Source organism: Chrysemys picta, chromosome 7, assembly GCF_011386835.1.
Source record: "Chrysemys picta bellii isolate R12L10 chromosome 7, ASM1138683v2, whole genome shotgun sequence".
Taxonomy (NCBI): Eukaryota; Metazoa; Chordata; order Testudines; family Emydidae; genus Chrysemys; species Chrysemys picta.
The window spans coordinates 105,438,653-105,458,694 of record NC_088797.1 but is presented as its reverse complement, the minus strand read 5'-3'; the positions used below and the strand labels follow the sequence as shown (position 1 = coordinate 105,458,694).

At 45.8% G+C, this 20,042-nt stretch overlaps 1 protein-coding gene across 5 annotated transcripts in view; it reads left to right on the top strand.

Moving 5' to 3' along the window:
- PTPRE (protein tyrosine phosphatase receptor type E) overlaps positions 1–20,042 on the top strand; it is a 243,335-nt gene that overhangs the window by 139,021 nt on the left and 84,272 nt on the right. For all 5 annotated transcript variants that reach the window (XM_042856720.2, XM_008169760.4, XM_042856719.2 and 2 more), the window contains one exon: positions 11,787–11,893. In XM_042856720.2, coding sequence (XP_042712654.2) covers positions 11,787–11,893 — 107 coding nt within the window. Of the gene's footprint in view, positions 1–11,786; positions 11,894–20,042 lie in introns of those variants that run through there.

The following is a 20,042-nucleotide window of genomic DNA, read 5'->3' as shown; positions in this document are numbered from 1 at the left end:
TCTACATGGGAGGTCCACTTCCTAGACACCACAGTACAAATAAGCGATGGCCACGTTACCACCACCCTATACCGAAAACCCACCGACCGCTACGCCTACCTTCATGCCTCCAGCTTCCACCCCGGATACATCACACGATCCATCGTCTACAGCCAAGCGCTGAGGTACAACCGCATCTGCTCCAACCCCTCAGACAGAGACCAACACCTACAAGATCTTCACCAAGCATTCTCAAAACTACGATACGCACACAAGGAAATAAAGAAACAAATCAACAGAGCCAGACGTGTACCCAGAAACCTCCTGCTACAAGACAAGCCCAAAAAAGAAACCAACAGAACTCCACTGGCCATCACCTACAGTCCTCAGCTTAAACCTCTCCAACGCATCATCAGTGATCTACAACCCATCCTGGACAATGATCCCTCACTTTCACAGACCTTGGGAGGCAGGCCAGTCCTCGCCCACAGACAACCCGCCAACCTTAAGCATATTCTCACCAGCAACCACACACCGCACCATAACAACGCTAACTCAGGAACCAACCCAGGCAACAAACCTCGATGCCAACTCTGCCCACATATCTACACCAGCAACACCATCACAGGACCTAACCAGATCAGCTACAACATCACCAGCTCATTCACCTGCATGTCCGCCAATGTTATATATGCCATCATATGCCAGCAGTGCCCCTCTGCTATGTACATTGGCCAAACTGGACAGTCACTACGCAAGAGGATAAATGGACACAAGTCAGATATCAGGAATGGCAATATACAAAAACCTGTAGGAGAACACTTCAACCTACCTGGCCACACAATAGCAGATGTAAAGGTAGCCATCTTACAGCAAAAAAAACTTCAGGACCAGACTCCAAAGAGAAATTGCTGAGCTCCAGTTCATTTGCAAATTTGACACCATCAGATCAGGATTAAACAAAGACTGTGAATGGCTATCCAACTACAGAAGCAGTTTCTCCTCCCTTGGTGTTCACACCTCAACTGCTAGCAGAGCACCTCACCCTCCCTGATTGAACTAACCTCGTTATCTCCATACTGATTTATACCTGCCTCTGGAAATTTCCATTACTTGCATCTGAAGAAGTGAGGTTCTTACCCACGAAAGCTTATGCTCCCAATACTTCTGTTAGTCTTAAAGGTGCCACAGGACCCTCTGTTGCTTTTTAGTAGTAATCTGTTATAGTAGCTGGGGCCAGTCTCTATGGTGGATAATGATCACATGCACTAAGCCAGAGTGTGACAAATAAGCATTCAGGCCATGTCTACACAAACACCTACAGTCTGGCAAGTTGGGGGTGTAGATCTAAAGTGCTCCAGTGTGCTGTGCACTAACTGTCAGGTGGACCTTGCTGCTGTGCACTGAAAATTTACTAGTATGCATTGACATACTGCAAGGGTACAGGGTGGGGAGCTGTTTGTTTTGGGATTATTTTCAACCAGCTCTATGGAATTGATAGCTATAGTCATCTGGAATAATACTACATAAGATCTCATTTTCCTGCTGTTTTCACATTCAGCACCAGATTGAAAAGCTATTTGATCTGCCTATTTTCTTATGTGTGAAGCCTTCGCAGGCGAGTCTTCACTGAACTAGAAAAATATTAGCTAGCAAATTCTTTCCAGGCTTGAATGGCAGAAAGAATCCATACGAGTCTCTGTGTTGCCACATAATGTGATCTCTCCATCTTAGGGCAGTTAAAAATAGAATCTCACTTTTACGTTCTTCTGGAAACCAGATACAGGTTGAAATTTTGGCAAAATGGAAAATCAAAAGCCAAGTTCCAATCAACTTCAGTAAGACTAGGTTTCACCCAGTTTCCATCAAAGGTAGGTGTGGGTGACTGATTTGTCAGGAGCTCAGATATTCATGTCCACTGCTTCCCATCCAATTCATTCATTTTTTATTTTTGCTTTGTCTAGTGTCCTTTTGCCAACTGATTTTCCTCCTCTGTCAGTATAATGTGAGTTATGACTTTTCCCTCCTATGGGACACACCACATGCCCACTGAAATACCAAATCAAGATCAGCATGAGAACAGCTATCAAAAAATTCTTAGCCTTTTAAAAAAACTCTGTGACATGCCTTTGCCCAAGCCCAATATTTATACTTCATCTGTCAGGTAACAAAGACCATTCAGTTCTGTAGCCTGATGAGTAATCCTTGAAAATAATGTAACTGACTCCAGTTTTTTGGAACTGAGGTATCCACTTTGATGCTTGCTGATGCCAGGTGAAGACAATTGGGAACATTCACATGATCCAAATACTCAGCAGAGCTCTGAAAAACTTCACATCTCTGTGAATTCTAACACTCTAATCCTCTGTTAGGTTGTATCAAGATTTTGCGTGCTATGCTTCACTTGCATGATTTTGGTTGGCTACACTGTGTAATTATTGGCTTCACAGTGATTTTTATCATGCTATGCAGTTCATCAAAAACAGAAGTATGTTTCAGTAAGACACCAATTAGATCTTTTCAACTGTGGTTTTCCTGGCAATTGCTGGCAAACTTTAAATCTTTTTAAGACACTGACCCAGTTGAGATGGCTAATCATTCTTCAGCACAAAAAGTGGGAATATTGTTTTTTCCATGGAGTTAAATCTACACCACCCGAATCCGCAGCATGGTCTCTAGGTACCCTATGAATGTCCACAGAACAACTCTGTAACATTCAAGAAAAGACTGAGTATACCCTGATGTGCTCTATAAAGACTATAATGTACTGCATCCTGATACAACCATTAATGCATTTCCTATATCTGCTTCCACACAAACTGGCAGTCCTTTAAAGTGGAGCTCACCTTCCCCTGGATCTATGCAGGGCCGATGCTACCATTAAGGCAAACTAGGCGGTTGCCTAGGGCGCCAAGATTTGGGGGCGCCAAAAAGCGGTGCCCCCAATTTATTTTTTACAGCATTCCTGGGCTAGGCTGCTGGCAGCACACTGACATGTGCGGCTCAGACTCCCTCTCCCAGTGCAGCGGCCGCTCCACTTCTCCCGCCTCCCAGGCTTGCGGCGCTGGGGTGGGGAGCTGCCGCACGGCTCCCCGGGCCGAGGGGGTGAGGAGCTGCCGTGGGGCGGGGGGATGCCTCAGGGCGGCGGAGGGGGAGCTGCCGCAGGGCTCCCCACCCCAGCTCACCTCTGCTACGCCCCCTCCCTAAGCACACCGTCACTGCTCCACTTCTCCTGCCTCCCAGGCTTGCGGCACCAATCATCTGTTTGGCGCCGCAAGCCTGGGAGGGGAGGAGAATTAGAGTGGGGGCGGTGTGCTCGGGGAGGAGGCGGAGCAGAGGTGAGCTGGGGTGGGGAGCTGCCGCACGGCTCCCCGGGGGGCCAGGGGGAGCTGCCGCAGGGCTGGGGAGCTGCCGCAGGGCTGGGGGTGGGGGCGCAAGGTGGAAGTTTCTCCTAGGACGCGAAACTTCCTTGCACCGGCCCTGGATCTTTGGAAAAGCCATTACATTGTGAGGGTAGGTGTCTTCTCTCTCTAGTCTTCTTGCTCTGAGGTTAGGAAATGGAAATCCCTTTTTCTTGCTATACTTTCATTAGTTGTTTTTCTCATTTGCCAGTGACAGTCTTTCTTACAGGCATTTTCTTCTGTCTGCAGGTGACTTCATTTTTTTTTTTTTTTTTTTTTTTTGGAAACACAATCAGCATTTCAGGCCTTTATACCAATACATTACTTCTCACTGAGCCAGCGTGCCACAAGATGCAATATTCCTGAGTACCTTTGGTTTATCTTGAAAATTCTGCTGTCTTGTACACTTTTTGTAAATAAATTCAGCACTTGGGATTTCCTTGCAGTAATTTCCACAGCCTTCTGGCATGTGAAACCATGCTCAGATACACACTATTTCTGTATTGCCTCACTTTGTACACCAGCCTGTCATGAAAGGTGTGTTTTAAGACAGCATTACGTTCACAGTAAGTCTGCTACAATTCAGTTGCAGCCCTCCTGACTGCTACAAATTGTGCAATCATTTCCCCCCATTTCTTGGTTTCTCTTATGAAACTGAAATCCCCAAGATTAACCGAGTGAAATTTTACTTCCCATCATGCTCAGGAGAGTGGGTGCAGCTATAAATACAACGCTTTCTGTATACACTCTGCTGTTCCTTATTCTCATCAAATGTTTTGAAAACCTGCCAGCACCTTTATTAGTGTCAGATGTCAATTGCTTTTCAAAGGTATTCAAGAGAAGTCATTGTAAGTGCTAAAACAAATTAGCTGAAGCTACGATGGATAGAAGATTTCTTTACTGACCATGTAAAGTAAAAGAGAAGTTAATCAACTGTAGAATTCATCATATTCACTCATGGAAGCTCCAGCAGTTTACCTACTGACTCCACCTTTATCCCTGGCTTCATTTCAAGTTGAGGAACTGCAGAAATATCTAATGTCTACTATTCTATGTGTAGAGTTTTTAACTTTAGCATCATGTTGCATTATAGTGCTAACTTGCTGAAATGTATATTTCGGGTAGGCCATGTGTAATGATAAATGTAATGTAGCCTCATATAGGGTTGTTTTTTTTTTTTTTTTATGGAGTGGATGACATCCAGAATAAATACCAAGTTCCATTGGGGTATTCATTGCACTAAATGCTGGAATTTTCAATAATCTAGCAAGTTTTTCTGTGTAGAATAATGGACTTAATATATATCCTTATCGGGTAGTTACTGCTTGTTTCTTCCAGGAAGTCCTTCTCATCCTAGTACACATCTCCATAGCAAGAAAGGACAATATGAAGTGGTAAATTAAGATGCAAGTGTGGCAAGTTGAGTCAATGTAAGTTTTGCCCTCAAGTAGTCTGGATTTAAACCTTCATATGATCAATAGCAATATGTTCTCCATGGTGAATATATTGTATGATTCTATCAAAGGAGTCAATTTAACTAGACATCCAATTAGACCTAGTTAATCCAATTTTTGAAAGCCAAATGTCAATAGAATATTTCAAAATAACTTAGAGCACTGCTACAGGCTGCTTACTCCATCAGATCAAAACAAGACAAAATCTAATTCAGAGTCCTCACAGGAAAGCAGCATGTGAATGCTTATCCATCTTGTAAAAGGCCGTTGTGTGATTAGTTTTCCCGGACATGTCCGGCTTTTGGGGGCTCAAATCCCCGTCCGGGGGGAAATCCCCAAAAGCCGGGCACGTCCGGGAAAATCGGGAGGGCTCGGCCGGGGCCTCTTTGGCCGGGGCCGGTGCGGGGCCGAGCCGGGGGGTCCGCGGGGCCGCAGGGCCGGGCCGGGGCCGGGGGGTCCGCGGGGCCGCGGGGCCAGGAGCCGGGGGGGGCCGCGGGGCCGGGAGCCGCTCCGGGCCCGCGGGGCCGGGAGCTGGGGGGTCTGCGGGCCCGCGAGCCGGTCCGGATCCGCGGGGCCGGGAGCCGGGGGGTCTGCTGGGCCGGGTGGGCCGCGGGGCCGGGGGGTCCGCTGGGCCGCAGGGCCAGGAGCCGGGCCGGGCCCGCGGGGCCGGGAGCCGGGGGGTGCGCCGGGCCGCCGGAGGCCGGCAGTGCTGGGCGGGCCGGGGGTGGTCGGCCGGGGCCGGCACCCCAGGGCCCGAGCCAACCCAGGCTGGAGCCGCCGGGGGGCCAGCCTGGGCCGCGCCTCCTCCCCCCACACTCCACCTTACCTGCTTCAGGCTTCCCGCGAATTAAATGTTCGCGGGAAGCAGGGGAGGGGGCGGAGACTTTGGGGAAGGGGCGGAGTTGGGGCGTGGGCGGGGCTGGGGGCCGGGGCCGGGGGGCGGGGCCGGGGCCTGTGGAGTGTCCTCCATTTGGAGGCACAAAATATGGTAACCCTATCTAATCTAAGAATGGACTGTGAGAGAATAGACCAGTGTTCATGATAAATCTGTTTGTGTATTGAAACTATAGGATAAATTGGCACAAAAAAGTAAGCATTTATCCTCACTATGTTTAGTATACTCATAGTCAAAGAATTTATATACAAGGAGGTATGAGCAAGCGTGTAGGAGAGAAAAGAAAATGTAAGATGATTCTTAATGACCCTTTTTATCTGCTTTGTCATACACTTATAGCTTTATTATTTTTAAAATTATTGTTCCAGCCAGATCCATTAAGTTCTCAAGACGCTTTAGGAATGGATACGAGAACTATTAGTAATTATTTTTTATATGTTGACACTGTAAAAGCATAAACTTGGATTATTCTTAAACATGAAGCTTTAAACTGTATCATATTGCAGTGGGCTTACCGTCTCATACCCAAGGACAAAATTCAGTGGATGTTTTATCTTTCCCTTAATTCTCTATAAGATAGTGGAAATGCATTGATTGTTTTTGCAGCATCTGTTATTTTTTCTGTCCTTCTGTCTAACTAAAAATTAATAATTAATAAAAACATTCTTTAGTAACCACAGTTGCATGTTTTCTTGTCAATATAGGAACTCTTCTGTAGCACTTCATTGTTGTTTTGATGGAATTTAACTTTGCAGATTTCATATTGCTGCTGGTTGTTTAAGAGTTTTGGCACCTAATTTGTGATATCTGGGAGAGAGGAACTTGTAATGATTATAACCATCAGTCTGTCTTTCCTCTGAAGTTGGAGTTTTTGCTGATGATCCTTAGGGTATGTCTACACTACCTGCCGGATCGGCGGGCAGTGATCGATCCCCAAGTGCTCTCCCATTGACTCCTGTACTCCACTGCCGCAAGAGGTGCAGGCGGAGTCGATGGGGGAGCGGCAACAGTCGACTCACCGCAGTGAAGACACCACGGTGTCTAAGTACGTCTAAGTACTTGTTGCGTAACTTAGATCGATTCTCCTCCCCCCCCCCCCAATCACCAGGCCTTAGTGATGCTAGGTGGGGCCTCTAATGATTAGGGAAGGTTTGAGGAGGTTGGATCACACTGGGAATGAAAGAACAGAAAACTGAATCAAATCAAACACCCCAAAAAATCTATCAAGAGGAAGTGGAATTGATCCCAGTCAGTGTCCTGCCCCCCTTTCTGTAACCTCCAGATGCTCTTCTGCATGAGTTTAGAGTGAAAACAGTGGCATCATCCCCTTGAAAATCCACAGGAAAATTCCCAAGGGAGTTGTTTATGCTGACACTGTCCTGCCAGGGATGTCAGGGCAGCATTAACTCTTAATAAACCCTGTTGCTCTCTGTGAAACTTTCCCTTGGATATCAGGAGAAAGGAGAGCCATGCCACCTATCACTTCCCTGAGCTACTAAATCATTCCCACTGGAGGGCATGGAATGCAGAGGAAACCAGCAGCTTCGGGGCCACACAGTTTTCTACATTTTGGGTCTCCTTTGCATGGGGAGAGGGCATGAGCTGGCAGAGAAGGTATGTAACAGACTATTTACATTGCAGCATGCAGGTTGCAAAGAAACAGATCTTTCAGTCTATTCCAAGAAGTGATATCTTGGTATCTTAGGTTAGGTGATATCAGTGGATCTTGAATATTACAATTTATTTTGGCAAATCCTAAGCAGTAATACAAATTGCTGTCAAAACTGAACACATAATAAAAAAAAACAGAATGGTGTTTTGATTTAAATAAACAACAATCTCTGCATAATTTTTGATAGGCATTACTCATAAAAATGAGCCTATGTAGCATAATACTACGTACAAGATATTGGAGGATATTGGTATGCTTGTGTGTGATTTGAGCCCTTTTTCCTAGACTGTAGATATAGTGCCCTCTTCTGAAAAAGTATATGGACAACTTGTATTTCCTGAGTTGATGAAAATGTTGCTACACTTGAAGTCTTCTTCAAAGTTCAGTGGAACAAAATGTGTTTCTCTTTTTATTCCTCTTCTCAACTGAGTAACATTGCTAATATGGCTGTATGCAACACATTGCGAATGTAATGTCATAGGAACAGTATGACAAAAACTCCTGGGATAATGGGAATCAGCTGCCGTTCCTAATCTGACATGAATACTGAGTTTATTTGCTTATTGGATTGTTGTAAATATTGCTTGTCTCTAGGTTCAATGAGAACTGCAACAGTGGTCATTCGGCACAGAGGTGAATAACTTGCCTTTGTCATGGTCCAGGTTAAAGTGTGGCTGCATATGGAGAGTACTAGGCTAAATTTCTGCTTTGTACATTAATTTATATAAATTATACTACTTCCTCAAAAGTTTTGTAGTCTGGGATTCTAAGAATGTTTTAAATAGCAGTTTAAACTGAAATAAATAATTATTAAAGTATTCACATTAGTCCAGATTTTTTTCAGTTTAACAGCATTAATTCTTGTCTCCATTTGGTTTGTGGACCACCACGATTTCCAACAGATCACTGTCACATTTTAATCACTCTTGAGTATAGTGAAATAGGGAGGGTAAGTAAGGTTGACCCCTGAATAGCCTATGAGACAGCCCAGAGTAAGGCAGATACTGTGAAAGTTATATAGTACCTTGTTATATAGTCAAGCCTCCTCAAAGAGATTACTTTAGATGAATCTTACACTGAAACCAAAGACTTTATGTTGGTTAACGTCATGTTATTAATTATAAGGATTTAAGTTGTTAGTATTTTTCCATTGCCAATTACTGAAACTTTAGTCACTACTGTATAGTATTTTCTGTAATTCTGTGACATTAGCGATTATCATTATGATGTGGTTTCCAGGGTGGTTGTTTTGCAGTATTCCTCATTGGTGTCATAATAACTTTAGGACTTGTTGCAGAGATACACCATTGGGCTGTATCTCCCTGTGTAAATATATATGTTTTGCTGTTTGTGGGGAGGGGAGAAGTTGTGTGTGGGTTGTTTTTTTTTTTAAGTGTGTATTTTAAGAAAGGTTGATAATTGAATAATTCTGGAGTTTCATCTTATCCTGTAATTATTGAGATTATCAATGAACAGGGAACTCTAAAGAAAACTTCTACCTAAACTCTAACAATATTTTGGTTGAAGCTTTTTCCCAAGTCCAGATAGCACTCACAGCTGATGTAATATTTATGGGTCACAGCCCTTGGCTCTGAGCTATGCACTTATACCCTTCCGCAACTAAGTTTCTTTCCTGACTTTGTTTCTCATCTTCAGAGAGACAGGAAGTTTTCATAACTGATAGTGGAGCATTAATCCCTATCCATCTCTTATGCACCAGTTGAGATTTTTTTTCTGAAGCCAGTAAATCTGAACTTCTCTTTATTTGAAAGCCTTCAATTAAATTATTTTAAAACTGCTAGATTTTCAGCTGTTATTTTACAACTGAACATTTTCGAAAGGAAAATATTTTGAAACTTAATATGATAAGGCTCAGCAAATGGAGCTATTACTTTTACAGACATGTCAACCAGTTTTGCAGATAACCAGTAAACTGAACAGTAGAAGTGTAGTTCTTACTCTTTTCAAGTCCTGTGGCTTCACAATGACAAGAAAACATTCCACTTTGATAATGCCTCCATTTTAAACAACTATGGGTAATAGTGTATGTGTAAGTTTGCATCCTGTAGAAGATGTAATTTGAAGCTGAAGCCACCTGTTCCAAGGTGGTTGTTTTGGGTTGCTCAAAGTTGTACCAGCAACTCACAACTCTAAAGGGCTATTTGGCAGCTGTGAATCATTGGGACCAGAGATGCCTCAGGCACATCGCCTTACTCCTGGCTATGCTTTTTACACAAAAGGCTAGGAGGTGCACCCAATGCACTGCTCTAGGATTCTGCCACACTGGGGAAATCCTTAGACAGATAGATTGACTTTGGGCAGACAGATCCATTGACTTACTGACCACTTTGCTTAGCTGACCAGTACAAAATGTCAGGGGTATTGTAACGCTTGTTCAGTTGTTTATACTCTATGAATCAATGCTGGAAGGGACCACTAGATCAGTGGTTTTCAAGCTTCAGGTCACAACCCAGTACTGGGTCGTGGAATGCAAGGCACTGGGTCACCTTGCTCAGCAACCAGTAAAAACGAGTAGTCCCTAACTGTTCTGACACCGTGCTGCACCCCGGAAACGGGCAGCAGCAGGTCTGGCTCCTAGGCAGGCACGGCCACGGGGCTCCGCACGCTGCCCCTGCCCCGAGCACTGGCTGGGGGGGTGGTGCTTGCGGGCGAGAGCCACGTGGAGCTGCTTGCGCGCTTCCACCTAGGAGCCAGACCTGCCTCTGCACCCCAGCTGCGCCACTGACCGGGAACCGCCGGAAGTAAGCCCATGCTCCAACCCCGCACTCCAAGCCCAGAGCTCCCTCCTCCACCCCAAACTCCTCATCCTTGACCCCACCTCAGAGCCTGCACCCCCAGCCCTGAGCCCCCTCCCACACTCAAATCCCTCATCCCCAGCTCTGTTGGGTCACAGGCATCAATAAGTTTCTTCAACTGGGTCACCAGAAAAAAAGTTTGAAAACCACTGCATTAGATCATGTAGTTTGACCTCTTGTATAACATATACTATAAATTTTTTACCTGTTACCCATGTATTAAGTCCAATAGCTTGTGTTTGACTAAAGCATATCTACCCAGAAAGACATCCAGTAGTGTTTAGAAGTCATCGCGAGATGGGGAATCCACCAGTTCCCATCGTAGTTTGTTCTAGGGGTTACTCATCCCCCCTGTTAAAAATGAGTGTTTTATTTCTTATTTTAGTTAGTCTAGCTTCAGCTGCCAGCCATTGGTTCTTGTTTTGCTTTTCTCTGCTGAGATCCTGAAGATCTTTGCTTACAGGTTCTTGTACCACAGCGGGCACTCCTACCTTGGGGTGCTGCCCCACAGCAGTGCCCCCACACTCTGGGTCTCCCCTCCCTGGGGAACCCCAGTCCCCTAAGCCCACCTTGCCTCAGTGACCCACTGCCAGTCCTCATCTAGCCCCTTCCCTCAGGGGTAAACTGCAATCTGAAGTGGCCACTCATCATCGGCAAGGGGGTTTGGACCTGCTGCCTTTCCAGCCCCAGCTGCCTCCCTGCAGCCCTAGAACCTCCCTTGGCCTTTAGCAAGGCCTCAGCCTGGGGACTCGCCAGGCCAGAGCTCCTCAGCTCTGCCTGCCTTTCCCCAGCCCTGCTCTGCCTCAGGTACCCTGCTTGCTCTCCCAGGCAGCCTGGTCCTCCCTGCTTCTCAGCTGGAGCAAGAGTCTTCTCTCACTCCCTCAGCCTTCCCTTTTATCAGGGCCAGCTGTGCCCTAATTGGGTGCAACCACACCTGTGGCTGACTACCAACCAGCCTCCCTTGGCTGCTTTTAACCCCTTCCTAACTGAAACGGGGTGACCGCTCCACTACAGTTCTCAAAATGTGTTTTTTATTACTTTCCAGTAGCTTTTCACATCTGATTCTATGGTCAGGGCCGGCTCCAGGCACCAGCTTCTCAAGCAGGTGCTTGGGGCGGCCGTTCCGGACAGGGGCGGCAGTTCCAGGTATTCGGCGGCAATTCGGCGGATGGTCCCTCACTCCGCCTGGGAGTGAAGGACCTCCCGCTGAATTGCCGCCGCAGATCGCGATTGCGGCTTTTTTTAGATCGCGATCGCGGCTTTTTTTTTTTTTTTTGGTTTTGGCTGCTTGGAGCCGGCCCTGTCTATGGTAGTGAGGGTCTTGTGTAATACTGAATGCTAGCTAATAAATCTTTTGTTGAATTATTTTAAAAGAATTTCTAATTAATACATGTGCTTGGTTGTTTTTCCTCTTCCATCATAGATTAAGATTAAACAATAAGAACACAGGAGAGAATAAAACATGTTTTAAATCTATTGTAGATTATGAATGATTTTTTTACCCTGTTTTAAGAGGAAAACATTAATAATTTGCCTTATATTTTTTTCCATATTTTCTTTGCTTTACAGATCCATGATGGAACAGTCCAATTCAGTCTTGATCATTTGTATTAGTTTTCTACTTGTTGAAGCTTCAGCGCAGAATGAAACTGCATCACCAAATAACACAACAACAAGTAAGGAAGCATTTAATTCTTTGGGTCAGTTACGGGTAAGATTCATACTCACAAAATCCTGAATATTTCTCTGTTCCCTCTAACTCCACTGATGCACTCTCACCCATACTTTTTTTGGGGGGGGTAACTTTTTATTAAGACAAAGTTACAATAAAATATCAACATAGTATATTGTACATTACTGATTACTTATTCAGGATCAGGTTAATATTCAAAGAACCTAGATAAATATTCTGGCTTGTTGGCATGCTCCTCTGTGTACACTAAATAGGGTGACCAAAAACTAAATATCTATCCTGTTTCTGGAGCTTCTCTTGTATATTATGTACTTGGTATGAAAGTTTTTCTATTATAAGAACAATCCATATTTTACTATACCACAATTCCATAGGAAGAAGTGTCACATTTTTCCAACAATGTGCAATCAAAGTCTTACTGCTAACAATAAAAAATAACTTAATTTTGTCATTCTGTTTAAAATGTAGATTCTTTACTGGAGCATTAAGTAAGCAGGTCGGGGAGCTCTAAGAAGCTGGCATTTTATCATGAGATGAATCTCTTTAATAATTTCCTTCCAAAATAAGTGTATTTGGACATGTGATTTTGACAATTTGTGTTTTAGCAGTTAAAGCTTTAGCTTTTGAATCTACTGTCATTCGGTAATTGTTGTCTGACACTCCCATTGTCTGTCACCCCTTCATAATTTCGCACAACTGTGAAAATTTAAATGCAGAAACATTAAAATATACTTTAAAATAAACATTGATCTTTGTTGACATTATTTACAAAAAAATTTGAATTCTGCCAAGCCTATTCTTTGTTAACCTGGTTGATCACATATTTTAGTTGTGATGCATAATAAATAATAATAATAATAATAACAATAAGCCGAATGAATTAGGGAAAAGCTAGTCCGCCCCATTTTACAGGCTTTTACAAAACTGTAGAACTCATCCTTTGTCTTGTATGTTTCCATATGTATTTTAAGAGTGCATTCTGCTATGTTGTTAATGTAATGTCAGGGTTACCAACAGAGATGCACTGAAAAAAAATAGTACTTGTGGTAGGAAAGTCATCTTTATCAAGGCTACCCTACCTAGCCAAGAAATTTCATATGTATTCCATTTCTCTATGCCTTTTATTATTTTATTCCACAGTGGAAGATAATTTGGCTTAAAAAGTTTTTGTTTCTCTACATACAGGGGTTCTCAAACTGGGGGTCATGACCCTTGAGGGGGTCACAAGGTTATTACATGGGGGTTGTGAGTACATGCCTTCCAGGTAGCTAAGTCTGCTGTGAAGTCTGTGCTAGTAAGTCTGCTATGAAAAGTGATATTAACAAGCGGGTAGCACTCCGGGGGTTTGCTGTGTGAAAGGGCTCGCCAGTTTAAAAAAAAAAAAAAAAAAAGTTTGAGAAGCAATGTCTACAATATTTATTTCTAAATATTTTAAAGATTCCTTTATCCATTTTAGTTTATGTAGCTGACAACTTTTTGTTTTGATGTTTTCAGAAATATTAATTCCTAAAATTTCAGATTTCTCTGTTGCATCCCAGAGTACTAAATAGCAAGAAGATGCAACAGATGGATGTTGAACATAATGAAGAGAGGACAAGGGTGACAGCATTAGCAACACAAGGTTGCTTATATTAACAAAGTGTCAGCTGAGGTTTGGAGGTGGTGGGGTTTGTAGATCTTCAACGGCTTTGATTTAATAAAAAAAAAAAAAGAAGTGATGAGTGAGTAGGATGTTTTTGTGTACACACATTTAAGAAGATCACAAGTTATTTACTTAAAATGTCTAGTCTGCTGTATTTTTAGACAGTTTTAAAACAAGATAGCTTATTATATATTACTACTTCTTATGTGGAATCCCCATTACTGGAGGTTTACAACTATGGTAGCCCATTCTATATAATCCTCTGCTAATCTCTTTTTGCTCGACCCAGGATACCACATCGTCCATCCAAGATCTTATTTTTCTGCTTCATGTTCTTCTGCCATCAACTTTTCCTTCCAGTGCCTATAAACATGCATCCCTTGCTGAACTTCATAAAATGTGCCCTGCAAATTGAATCTTTCTTTTCAAAAGATCTCTAACTAATGTTTGCTGAGTTACAGCCATCTCTAGTATTTTTCATTGGGTATGCTGTCTATCCATGATATTTTCAGAATTATTCTATAACAGGCATGTGGTCCATAGGGCCAGCTGTGGCACCCCCTGGAGTGCCGCACTCATGCGTCAGTATATCAGGCGCCGCCAGCCCTATGTCCTCTCAGCCCCTTCTTACCACCTATGTTGGTTAGTCAGACTGCCTTTTCTTGCATAGCAGGGGTGAAAGTAAAATGGAGCTCTTACTGGTACGGGGCCAGCTCTGAACCCCCCGGAAGGGCCGGGACCTCAGGCAGAAGGGGCAGGGCTGGGGTCAGCGTCCCCCAGCCAGACCATCTGCACTGCTTGGTCTGCACCACCTGGGGCTCCAGCGGCGATTTAAAGGGCCTGGGGCTCCAGCTGCCGCTGCCGCAAAAGGGGCAGCAGCGGTAGCTAGAGCCCTGGGCCCTTTTAAATCGCAGCCCCGATGCAGCTACTTCTTTTGCTTGAATGTCGCTGCCCTTTTTGCACCCCCCCATCGGCGGCCCTGCCGGGTCGTCGCAACCCCTTTTGCGCCCCCCCCAGCGGCAGCCCTGCCGGTAGGGACCTGGCAGGGCTGCTGATGGGGGCACAAAAGGGGCAGCGATGTTAAAGCACTGGTGCGGCAGCGCTTTAAGCAGGGTCCTTAAAGCGCTGCTGCGACAGCGCTTTAAAGTCAGCGGTACGGGCCGGTACTGGCGACTACTTTTTACCAGTGTGCCGTACCGGCCCGAACTGCCTTACTTTCACCCCTGTTGAATAGCAAGGGCTAGCGGTTTCGCCTCTTCTGACCTCGAGCCTTGGGGTCTTGTAAATAGTGTGTTTATAGTAGTTAGCACTAAGTAGTTGTTAAGTGTAGTTAGTAGTTAAACGTTAAATGTTAGAGTCCCAGAGGGGACTTAGCTCAGGTCGGGCATAGCCTGGTCTCCCGGGTTTAAGACCTGTGTGGACCGTAACAGGCCTATGTCTGTAAATAACCTCCACAGCAGCTGCCTCAAGTGCTTGGGGAAATCACATGTGAAGGACAAGTGTTGTATTTGTAAAAATTTTGAATTCAGGACTCCGAAAGAATGGGATATTTGTTTGCAGGCTCTCCTCATAGAGGCTTCCCTTCGTCTGGCTTCCGAGCCGTCCCGCCAAGACTTGCCTAGCACCTCGGCCTTGGTGCGCAGCGCACCCCCAGCACCGGACTCTTCACGGCACCATTCCCTGTCACCCAAAAAGAAAACACAAGTTCGGCTCCCCGGCCCTGAGCAAGAAGGGCCATGAGACATCAGGCAAAGGACCCAGTTCAGGCTGCCTTACCACTCCAGAGCCACATGGACGTGCCTCCTTGGTCGGGGCCCTTAGCCCCTTAAAGAATTCACCACTGACTCCCGAGAGCAGTAGAAAATCCAAACTCTTGGCCGCATCGACTCCTTCCCAAGCTCCCCTGGTGCCAAGAGAGCAGAGGCCACCCCCCACGCTGCCGGCAACAGCAAAGGCTTCCCATGAGGGCAAGCCAGCCGCTAAGACCCCTCAGAGGACAGTGGAGTTCCCCTGAGACAAGGCAACGCTCTTCTCCCTGCCGCAGATCTCCAGAGTTGCAGCCCAGATCCTCTAGGGCTTGCCCTCGATCTCTGGCACCATGATCGCTTAAGGGGAGGCACCGGTCTCCATATTGCCAGCACTGTTCGCCCTCCCACCGGTCATCCTCTTGGTGCAGATCTCCCTGTCACGATTGCGGTCCCCTCCCCCCTGGGCCTCGTCACTCTAGGGACTGGTCTCCGGTGGCAACAGTCAGCAGGCAGATACAAGCGTCGATGGCCCCACCATGGTCACCCGAAGGGGATGCCTCCAGCTTGGAAGGGCAGTTCAGCCCATCGTCCAGACTCCATCAGCGCGATTGGGCTCCCGAGGCCACATCGACATTGATGATGCTGCCTTGGCAGCACGGCCAGTGGCCAGTGCAGTGGCTTGCTTGGAGCGCGTGGGGCGTGCTGGTCATGATGATGCCCCCTTCGTACCTCTCATCTGCCGCTGCTTCGGAGCAACAGTTGGCAGCACCGATGGCACCGGGCATGGTGCATAAGTCATGCTTGGAGGTCAGGGTAGAGGAGACTGCACCCACCCCCAAACCCTCCCTCCCTCACGGGGGACGATGCCCTGGGGTCTCTCCTGGTGGTAAAGTCATTTTCTTCATCCCTGGATGAGGCGGTCATAGAGTCATAGACTTTAAGGTCAGAAGGGACCATCATGATTGTCTAGTCTGACCTCCTGCACAACTCAGACCACAGAATCTCACCCACCCACTCCTGTAATAAACCCCTAACCTATGTCTGAGCTATTGAAGTCCTCAAATCATGGTTTAAAGACTTCAAAATGCAAAGAATCCTCCAGCAAGTGACCCATGGCCCACACTGCAGAGGAAGGCAAAAAAAACACAGGGCATCTGCCAATCTTCCCTGAAGGAAAATTCCTTCCCGACCCCAAATATGGCGATCAACTAACCCCCGAGCATATGGGCAAGACTCACCAGCCAGACACCAGGAAAGAATTCTCTGTAGTAACTCAAATCCCAATCCATCTAACATCTAACACCATGGGACCCTCAGGGGCCAGCTCACCTGACGACTTTAAAGAACACCAGGCCCTGCTTCGATGGGTGGCCAAGAACTTGGGCCTAGAGGTGGAGGAGAAGGCCAAGCAGGCAGACACCTTGCTCAATGTCCTCTCAGCCTCTACCCGGCCCATATTGCACAACCAGTGCATGACCGGGTCCTCAAAATTGCCAAGGCCCTCTGGCAAACCCCGTCTTCCATCCCTCCCAAGAAGTATTTTGTCCCGGCCAAAGACTCATACCCCCCACCCACCTCTGGGCTTGCTGGTTATCTCCGTGGCCAATGAAAAAAGACCAACAGGGGCACACCAGCTCAACTCCCAAAAATAAAGAGGCTAAAAGACTTGGACCTTTTGGGGAGAAAAAATTATTCCACTACCAGCCTGCAATTCTGGGTGGCGAACCATCGGGCCCTCTTGGACAGCTACAATTTTAATGTATGGGACTTCCTCCATAAGTTCAAGGAGTCCCTCCCACAGGGGTTTGGCCCAAGAATTCGGCACCCTGGTGGAGGAAGGCACACTGCTCAGAGGATTTCGTCCTGGATCATGGCCTACATCTGCTACTGTATGAGCTGGCGAAGGTGCCTCTGCCAGTGATCGTGACAGCACATTCAACTAGGGCACAAGCATCATCAGCGGCCTTCCTGGCACAGGTACCAATCCAAGAGATCTGTAGAGCTGCAACCTGGTCATCTGTCCACACGTTCGCATCTCATTATGTGCTTACTCAGCAAGCTCGAGACGACGCTGGTTTTGACAGAGCAGTGCTGCAAGCTGCAAGATGGTGAACTCCAAACCCGCCTCCATTGATACTGCTTGTGAGTCATCTAGAATGGAATCGACATGAGCAAGCACTTGAAGAAAAAAGTTACCCACCTTTTTCATAACTGCTGCTCTTCAAGATGTGTTATTTATGTCCATTCCATTACCCGCCCTCCTGCCCCTCTGTCGGAGTTGTTGGCAAGAAGGAACTGAGAGGGTGCAAGGCCGGCGTTGCCTGATATAGCAATGCATGAGCGCAGCACTCAAGAGGGCGCCACAGCTGACCCTACAGATACCGCTAAGGCAGAAATCTCCGACCATGCACATGGGTGCAGACACACCTAGAATGGAATGAATATGAGCAACACATCTCAAAGAACAACAGTTACAAAAAAGGTGGGTAACCACTTTTTTAGACTTAGCCACATTGAACTCTAGATCCTATTCTTTGGCAGATCTTCTTCTGCATCAGCCAGAAGAACTGTCATCTGCATAGTGAATGTTATTCACCCATTTTCCATTCATCTTAATACCTTCTTCTGTTTCTTCAGTTCATTTGATCAAACACTCACTATAAATGTTGAATGAAGTCCATGACATTTTACAACCTGGTCTCACTCCTCTTTTAATCTCTATTAGATTTTCATTTTCATCTCCCATTATAATCGCTTTCTGATTCCAGTCTAATTGTTTTATATCTCATATCCATCAGACCCTACAGATCTTAATATATTGAACAATTTGGAATGGTTGATTCTGTCATGCTTTTTGAAAGTCAACGAAACCCGAGTGTAACCCTTCTGCCCCTCTGAGTTGGCAGCAACAAGGGTCGGGTTCAGTATCTAGGGGTTCCGTTTGAATAACGCAATGCAAAACCAACTCGAGCCCCCACCCAGTGACCTGGGACAATTAAATACCAACCCCCCCGGGCGCCTCTAGGAGGCAATACTTCCCCTCTCGCAAGCACGGAGTCTGAGTGTAGCAAAAGGGAAAATAATAATAAAGGAGAGAAACAATGTGGCATTATGTTGGGGAAACACCACAAACAGGATTCATAACACAAAACATGAGCAAAAGACCCACCTCCAAGTAAGTTTTGGCAGCGTCCTTTTCCCCTCAGGGTGTTAAGTCCAATTACCCCAAAGTCCAACAACCCAAAAGTCTCTGTCCCTGGTCAGTGCCAGAGTTCAAAAGTTTATTTGCAGAGTTTTACCCCCCCCCCCCCAGCCTGGGTGGAAACGAGGCACACGGGGTGTTAAGGAGCACCTTACGTGGTCCGAAGCCGACTGGCCCCGCCTCTCCGTGGAGTTCTGCTGCAGCCTTCACCACGAATGGCTCTGCTCTAACAGCCGCTCCACTCCTCCAGCTGTCCCATGAACCACTCCAGCCGTCCCCGCAAACTGCTCTGCTTCGCTCCGGTCACTGTTCCGTGGGCCGTTCCAGCCGTCCCACAAACTGCTCAGCTCTGCCAGCTGCTTAGCAATATATCTTCAGGCTCCCCGACTAGTTAACACAGCACTCAATGATCTCAGCAAATTTATCTCTTTTAGTGATTTCAGCTTGTAGTAGGGGAGCCCCAGTGCTGGTGCACCATTGGCCCAAAGTGAATTCAGCTCAGCAACCTCTAACTAAACTCTTAATGGAAGTAAAATTAGCTCTGCTATTCAACAGTGGAGAGAGGAGGTAATGCAATTGGTGTTCCAGCCCTCAAAAGGGGCCCATACCATCAGGTACACATACCTGCCCCCAACCTCTCTCAATTCACTGGGTGTTGGAACCCATGTCCCTTGTCTAGTGAGTGCTACTTAGGTGATGGTGAGACCCTTTGCCATAAAACGGTTTCATTGTCCTTGATTCACATAATCAGGGTAACAACACTTTATTCCTCCTGCCCCAATAACAGAGAAACTGGGGATCCCACAGCTGCCAAAGTGACCATTTTGGGCTGCCGTGGGCTCATGCTAGGCCGGGTGGGTGTACCTATGCAAACAAGATCAGCCCCTAAAGTTCTTTTCCACACTCGCCATAATTCACCACCAGATGTCAGGGTAGAGCTCATCCTGACTCTGTTTACACGAGTATAGTATTTTCCCTATTTCAATTGCTCTTTCTAATATGAGCTTCAAGTTAATAATGGTGTTTATTGTGCCCTTTCCACATTTGAAGCCATATTGTAGTTCGCTTATTTTCTCATCAGTCTTTCCTTGTATTTGAACAACTCTCAGAAGTATCTTAGAGGGATGTGATACACTGTACTGTATTCTTTACAATTCATAGTGTTGTTCTCTTTTGGGATTTGGATATGCAGTGAAGCTGTAAAATCTGGCAATTCTCCTGTCTCAAACATATTCTTCATTACCTCTGACAAGACCTTGAAGCCTTCATCCCCTATGCCGGTATTCCATCCCAACCTAGTGCTTTTCCATTCTGAAGGCTCTTTATTGCTGCTATGATTTCTTCGTCCATACTTGATTGACCTCTAGTTGAGATATTCAGGCTTATCATCATAATTCCTTGATATATTCTCACCATCTCTCATTCTTGTCATTAGGGTCTGTCAGATATTGCCCACTTTTTGTCCTTAAGGGTTGTGTTGATCACCTTTCTTCTGTAACCAAAGCTCTTATCTTTTTATACACCTCACTTTGTTCTCTTT